Below are 7,336 nucleotides of genomic sequence, written 5' to 3' on the forward strand. Positions count from 1 at the left end.
CGGGGCTCCTGGCTGCTCAGCCACTTTCTGCTCAGCTGCGTGGCAGGGTCAGGAGAAAGAAGCCGAGTCCACATAGGCCCTGGAATGAAACTGAACAGGGATGAACTGAATTTGAGATGCTCTTTGTTCCTGATTCATTTCTCAGCGTCCAAGTCTGCACCTCCCCCAGCCTCTCACTGCCCCACACCCTGTGGCCCCGGGAAGAGCAGGTTGTTCCAGTGGTGGGGAGGGAGGCGAGGAAAAGGAGTGGTGTGGGCTGAGCAGAAATAGAGGGCTCGGTGGCCCCAAAGTCTCCCTGAGGGGAAATAATGGTCACAGCGGGGGTGGCCGATGCAGTGGTTAGAGACTGTGGTGCAGGAATGGGCATTTAGGGGTGATAGTATGGCCCGGGGAGTGGGTGGTTGGATGGAGGAGAGGGTCCCTGAGGATGAGGACCAAGTGATGGGAGAGTTGTCCCTGTGGAGGGTTTGTCATGAGGGGGCTGTCAGGTGTGGGTGGAGAGGGGGCTGAACCAAGTGGTGTGAGCCGCAGAGGAAGTGGGATTTCTCCCAGGCAGATGGTGAGTGCACAGCTCCGAATGTCCCGGCCCTGAGTGGTGGGGTCCTCAGAGAGAAGGCTCGGCTTGGTTAAGGTGGGAGGTGGAGGGAGCCTCAGAGGAGCTGAGGGTGTGCTCTTCTGTGTGGGTGGCAGTTCTGGAGGGCACAGTGGAAGATCTGGAGAAGCTGAGGGTCAGAGGTAGGAGGCACAGCACATGGTGGGGTGGCCCTTCAGAGAAACAGTGGCCACTGGAAGGGGGTTCTTCCAGGCTCCGAGATGGAACGGACCTTCACAGCGTTCCACTATCTTCCTTCCCGTCAGTGTCTGTCACTCTCCTCTCTTGCTAGAAGCGCCTGCCATCCATTCGCGGGGCCCCTCTCTCACTTCGTTGGAGTACCTCCCGGAGCAACTCTCAGACTAGGTGGATGGAGAGGCTGTTCTTTCAGAGCCTCTGAGAAGGCGGCGGCTGTGTGCTCTGCAGCAGTGCGGCTCCCCTTCCCCTGGGAGTGCTGGGGGTCTGGGTGAGAATCTGTTCTGGACACACTTTCCCATGGGCGACTGCGTACTCAGGGGGCTGGCGGGCAGGCCAGGCCCTTGAGTCCTTCATCTAAGTGGAAATGTCTTTCTTTCCCAGCAGTCGCTCCCACCTCTGCGTTAGAGAAGGGCTCACTCATGCTCCATCAGCTTCTCGGCTGGACCTCACAGCCAGCCAGGAGCCTCTCCCAAAGGCTGCCCGCCTCATGCAGAGAGCAAGCTTAGGTTTCAGCCAGGGTAGAGACGGGAACACAACTGCCCAGGTGTTGGGATTACCCTGATGTTTGCTCCACAGAGGTTGGGGCTTCTCTGGGTAGGGCTCCTTTGGTAAAAGTCACGCTCATCCCTGGTGGACAGGGCTACTGGCTTCTCTGCTTGGTTTCTCCACCAGCATATCCCACCTGCTTTCTGTCTCCCTGGAATTTACCCACATGTCTAGCCTGCTGACTGCCTTTCTTGCTTTCCAGCACTGTTATCATGTCCTTCATGCACACGCACCCACACATGTGCACATCTTTTCTGTCATTTCAGAGAGAAACTGGGTGGGAGGGGTACAAGCGTTTGAGCCCGGGCTGCCCCTTGAGCACACTGCCTTCGTCTTTTGAACAGCCCCACACTGTCCAGCTGAAAAATTCGGATGGAATTTTTCAAGCACTCCCTGTCCCGGATTCTCCCCTTTGGAGGTTTCTCACGTCCTCACTCTGCGGGGTTGCTAGGGAAGGCTGCCCGTTATTTAGGACTACGTTCCTGTGCACATGAAGCAACTCGACAGTTCTCTGTCCCAGGAAAGAAAAAGGGCCCCACCTGGGCTGTGGGAACCATCTGTGCCAATGACGCTTCTTGGCACAGAGTTCGTCTGAAGATGCTCCTCATGTCCTGGCTACAGTCACAACCCTTTTTGCTGGGGAAACAGTGAAGTTTGTCAGGAGAAAACTCTCCGAATTTCAAATGCATTCTAGATAGGGTCTTTGTTGGCCATGACAGGGCCAGTTGGTACAGGGATGCCATATATATATATATTTTTTTTTTTTTGAGACCAGCTGCACCGCGCTCAGCCAGTGAGCGCAGCGGTCATCCCTATATAGGATCCGAACCCGCGGCGGGAGCGCTGCTGCGCCCCAGCGCCGCACACTCCCGAGTGCGCCACGGGCTCGGCCCTAAGGGATGCCATATTTTAGATGTAGCATTTCTACAGGTAATGATACACTTGTCCATTTGCATAGTATATTAAGTGGATTGACACCTGACAGGTGCAGACCCAGGGGCAGAGGAGCCAAGTCATTGGGGAGGAGGTGACACTTGATTTGAGTCCTGGAAGAAGAGGCATGCTCCTGGCAGGAAGTGTAGGGAAGGGTGTTCTAGGCAAAAGGAGCAGCATGAGGGGAGGCCCTGAGGCATGGAAGCAATTCTGTGAGTCTTTGAACACCAAAACCATAGGCTGTGGGTAAGCGATTAGCAGTGTCTGACACATACAGTGTGTGTGTACTTGCATGTGTGTGTCTTCTCATTTCTTTTCCTGAAAACAAACAGTGCCCAGGTATACTTAAGTTCAGATTTCAGGGCTGTCACTCAAACTCTCCCCCATAGGCTGACCATTGTCTAAAATTACCGCAAAAGAATCTCACCTCTTGACCTTAGATTTGATCTTGATCTTGAAGTGTTGATCTTCTTTCAAAATTTAAATGCAGGGATGGGGGTAGGGTGGTGACTCGTGTCATGATGTTTCTCCACTTCAGGCAGGGAAGACCTCAGGGAGCCTAGGGAAGCGGCTGAAGTCACCCATCTCTGTGCCAAGGTCTCCACTCGTTTCCATCACTGACATAGACCATCATAACCAGTTGAGCTAACTTCCCTGTTGTACTGATAGCAAAACAGAGTCCCTGGACAGTCCTGTGGCTCACCCAGGGTCATGTAGGGAGTTCGTGATGGAGAATTTAGGAAAACTCAGGTCACTGGAGAACTTTGAAATGATTGCCTTGTGATATTTTTAGCACAGAACCAGACATCCAGGCCTGGCTCCAATAAGTCTTCATCCAGAGCAGAACATTGTTGTCAATTAGGATGATGTACTGAGGCATTGTTAGACACAATAAGTAAGTTGTGACTTTTTAAAGGTATCTCTTGGGCTGTTGGCCTGAAACAAGATGTACTTTCGAGAGTACCTCTAAGGCAGTGGGCATGTGGTATCATGCTGTCATCACAGCAGCACACAGACGGAAGTGTTGCTGACCCCATTTTACAGAGTTCTAGGCAGAGAAAACTGACAAAGCACTGAGGCATGCAACGGGACGGGCTGGCGAGATGGGGGAGAGAAGACTGGTGCTGGTCAGCTGGCATCAGCTGCATCGGGAGGGAAGATGATGGTGGTGACGTGTTGTCTCCCATGGCTTGCTCAGGCCTCACTTCCCTAGGCCTACAGGAACATGCTGGAGGCCTGAACCTGCATCTTAATGCTTTTTTGGCAACAGAATAAGTGATATTTTAAAAGCATTCTATAATGTATTAAGATATAAGAAACCATAAGTGGTAAATCCTAGCACAAGAGTTGTGCTAGGAATAATATCACACAGGATGGGAGTGTGGTCAAGAGTGTAGGCATAAAACACACCTAGAACACCCTCCCCACCCTCATGTGCCTATAACACTCCTATTCACCCTTCAAAACCCCACTTGGGTGTCGTCTCTTTGAAGCTTTCAGACAACACCTCCAAACAGAAACTGCCCAGTGTATGTCCCTGTGCATTTAGTAGTTATTGCATATATTGCACTCTATTAAAATTACCTATTTACAATCCCAGACAGTGAGCCCTCCCCCACTTCTAGGGCTACTTCTGGCCCTGGCTTAATTATCTTTGTATTCCCAGAGTCAATCAGAGAGTCTGGAATAGAATCAGCTTAATAAGAGTGTCTGCAATAAACCTAGTTACACATGGTTTAACTGGTCCTATATCCAGAGGTTCCATTGCTTATGCATTTTAATTTATGAATTTTTCCAGAACTGGGTGTTGGAAGAAAATGCATCCCTCTGCTGAGCATCAAAGGAAGCTGTGGGGGAAGTTTGAGGGTTCAAAGTCATTTCAAACAAGTTTCTCAGAATCTAACCTCTTTCTAAGAGGAAGCCCCACTGCAGACGCACACACCCCCCACCCCCAGCCCAGTGGCTTTCAAACAGTTTTGAATATGACCTGCAGTGGGAGGTACTTTTCACATCGAGACACTCTAAACACCTACATCAGAGACAAAGCTTTCCGGGGACAATATATTTATCCATGCTATGGCCATTGCTCCCCATTTTCTCTTTTTTCTTTTTGTAAAAATATTGCTGGTCACCATCCATTGAATTGATTTCACCGCTCTCTAGTCTAGCCAGTTGATTGCATTCCACAGTTTAATAAACACTGCTCTGGGCCTTCAGCTAAGGCAGCCAGGGAATGCTCCTCAGAGAGAAGCCCTGGGCCCTGAATGTCAGCTCAGAGGCGCAGGCAGGCAGGTGGTGTGCAGTGGGGGCTGGGAGGTGAGGTGGTGCCAGGGAGGTGTGGGGGAGACTCTAACCGCTTCCCTGTCGTTGCAGCTGAGCCCCTGCCACTGATGGACCTGTGCCGGAGATCCATCCGCTTGGCCCTGGGCCGCCAGCGCCTGCAGGACATCAGCTCCCTGCCCCTGCCTCAGTCTCTCAAGAACTATCTGCAGTACCAGTGAGCCAGGCACTGACAGAGAGACCAGGCCTGGGCCTGCCTGTCATTCACAGTCTGGGTCACGCAATACATTCAGGAAGAGGTCTCCCCCTCACCCTGGTTCCCCAGGGCATTCAGTTCTCTGAAAGGCCAGGACATGTTACCAACTTTGGACACGAAATGTCTGTTGCCAACGTATTTACTGCCCTTGAAGCAGCCCTCCCAAGTCAGAAACCTCCTGGAAGCCACGAAGAGCCTGGAGCCTGTACCTGGCAGAAATCCTGCCCACCGATACACAGCAGCCACGTATTGATTGGAGAGGCTGTTTCCTTATTCAAGAGAATGAATAAAACATTTGGGCAGAAGAATCTCTATTGTGTGCCCCGTTGCAGACAGGGCCAGGGGAAAATTGGCGAGTGCAGGGAGAAAATTGCCTCTGAATAATGAATGATGAACGCAGCTTGATCCCCATACCCCTCCCAGCCCCCACCCCTTGCCAGGGCAGCAGGATTGTCGTGACATTTTGAGAGTCTGTGCCACTTTGAGAGATTATTCCCCAGGGGTGCCTAATTGCAGAGCTGACAAGTGGACCAAGCAATATCCAGACGCCTTGGGCTTACCTCTCGGAATGTTGTTTACTTACCCCTCCATGTGCCCTCCTCCCGGCCACTGACACACAGTTCTCTGGACACCCCAGCACCTCTATTCAGGGAAGATGAGTCTGACTGATTCCCCTAGGGACAGAGTGTGTCCTTGACTATTATGCTTTTAAGTAGAGTTTGTGTTTTAAAAGAGGAGTGTGGTGAGGACAGTACTTAGTCCTAAGGTGCTCATGGGGGGATCTGGAGCATTGTGACACCCAGGTCTGATGACGTCCTTGGGCTGGGGAGCCTTCCTGGAGTGTCAAGGGTCTCTGGGCAACTGTCCATTCAGGGTGCAGTCTGGCTGCCACAAAGCTTTATTCGAGCTAATTATTTTTCCACTTTAGGAGACTTTTGTGAGTTTGTTTCCTGTTTCAAATGTGTGTGTGGTGTGCTGTTTATTTATCAGCCTGGGGTCTGTGGAGGCGGCCTTGTAACTGGAAGGGTGGATGTGGGAGGCATGTTCTCCACCCACTCCCAGCCTTGTCCTCTCACGGACGATGCTGCTGCTGCTGCCACCGCCACCACCATTTGTCACCTCTTGTGTGTTTTGGATGCTCTCTGCCCAGACTCATTGTTAACTGGAAATCATCACAGCCTGGGGATACCAGAGCCCCAGACGGCACCGCCTCCCCCCTCCCCACTTTAATGTGAATTTGACCGATGAATGAAGAGCATTTCTAATAAAGTTTGTCATTCAGTCCTCCAGCTGTTTATTAAATGCTCTTTGGGGAGGCACTGGGAGAGCTTTTCCATCAACCTAGCTGGTCTATCCTCAAACCCACAGAAGCCAGGCATGTGAATCCCTCTCCAGGCACTTCTCGTCTCTTCGGTCTTGTCCCTACTTGATCCCAAACTCCAGCTATATAGCAAAGGCCTGCCCTGGAAGAGAGAATGTGCCTGGGTCCTGGGTCCATGCAGAGCTGGCCTTGATGGTGGAAAACAGGTCAACCTCCTGATGCCCTGGCCATGATGCCCAAGGGGTAGCTCTGCAAGGGGGTTCAGGATCAGGCAGGGCAAACCCTACGGGTTTCCAAGCAGACCTGGAGGTAGGCTGGATGTGGCTGTGGCAAGTGTATGTGGTCACCATGGAACAGTGCAAATTGCTGGAGGGTGTGTATGGCAGGGCAGGATCCAGGCTAGAAGTGGGTCAGGAGTCAGAGCCAGGCTGGGGCCTGAGGCGGGGCTGGAACTGGCCTGGCACCCACTCAGTAGTGCTGGCCACCAACACACAGTGTGCCAACCTCCGGGGACCCAGTACTCGGGTGTGTCCCATCCCCAGTGGAGACGTTTCTAGTGCAGCGTAATAAAGTGAGAATGAGCTCAGGAAGTGGGGTAGGGAAGGCTTCCTGGAAAAAAGAGGCACTCTCCGGACCTGCTATTTTAAGGGAAGACAACCTTCACGAGGAGGGACCAAAAGAACAAGACTTGTGCCACCTGCGCCAGGGGCAGTGTTCTTCCCCACTCTGACCTCAGGGCCAGGCTCAGCCTCAGGCAGCTTTCAGTTATTTTGGTTGCAGGAGGCAGTTTCCTGCAGAGGAACGGCCTCAGGCTTGGGGGTCAGGAGGCCTGGGTTTGAGTCCCATCTTCCTCCCTTCTATGCTGTGACCTTGGGTAAGTCACTTCCCCCCACTCTGCACATCATTGGGGCTAGACCAGGTAGCCAGTGACTGAGGATTCCTCTTCACCCAACTCACAAGGTCCCAGTCTCAGCACCAGCTCTGCAGCCTGGATGCATCGGTCTTGTCTCAGCTTCCAAGCCCCGCTTCTGGGTTTCCTTCACCCCAGCAACATCCTCCCCATCCTCATCTCACCCTCTCCAGGATCTGGCTTAGACTGGCCTTCCTCTGGGAAGCCCTCCTTAACCACCCCACCAACCCCTGCTGGCTCTGAGTCAGCTCCTCACCTCCCAGCCTGAGGAGGCTTCTCCTGGCACCAGGACCCTCCCCC

At 52.6% G+C, this 7,336-nt stretch overlaps 1 protein-coding gene across 2 annotated transcripts in view; it reads left to right on the forward strand.

The window, feature by feature from the left end:
* Nucleotides 1–4,850, forward strand: part of SPSB4 (splA/ryanodine receptor domain and SOCS box containing 4) — an 82,830-nt gene extending 77,980 nt beyond the window's left edge. For both annotated transcript variants that reach the window (XM_008586653.1, XM_008586645.1), the window contains one exon: nucleotides 4,643–4,850. In XM_008586653.1, the coding sequence (XP_008584875.1) occupies nucleotides 4,643–4,770 (128 nt within the window). In that variant the 3' untranslated portion in view covers nucleotides 4,771–4,850. The remainder of the gene's footprint in view (nucleotides 1–4,642) is intronic.
* The last annotated feature ends 2,486 nt before the right edge of the window (nucleotides 4,851–7,336 follow it).

The sequence above is a fragment of the Galeopterus variegatus genome, unplaced genomic scaffold (genome assembly GCF_000696425.1).
Source record: "Galeopterus variegatus unplaced genomic scaffold, G_variegatus-3.0.2 Scaffold111, whole genome shotgun sequence".
Taxonomy (NCBI): Eukaryota; Metazoa; Chordata; class Mammalia; order Dermoptera; family Cynocephalidae; genus Galeopterus; species Galeopterus variegatus.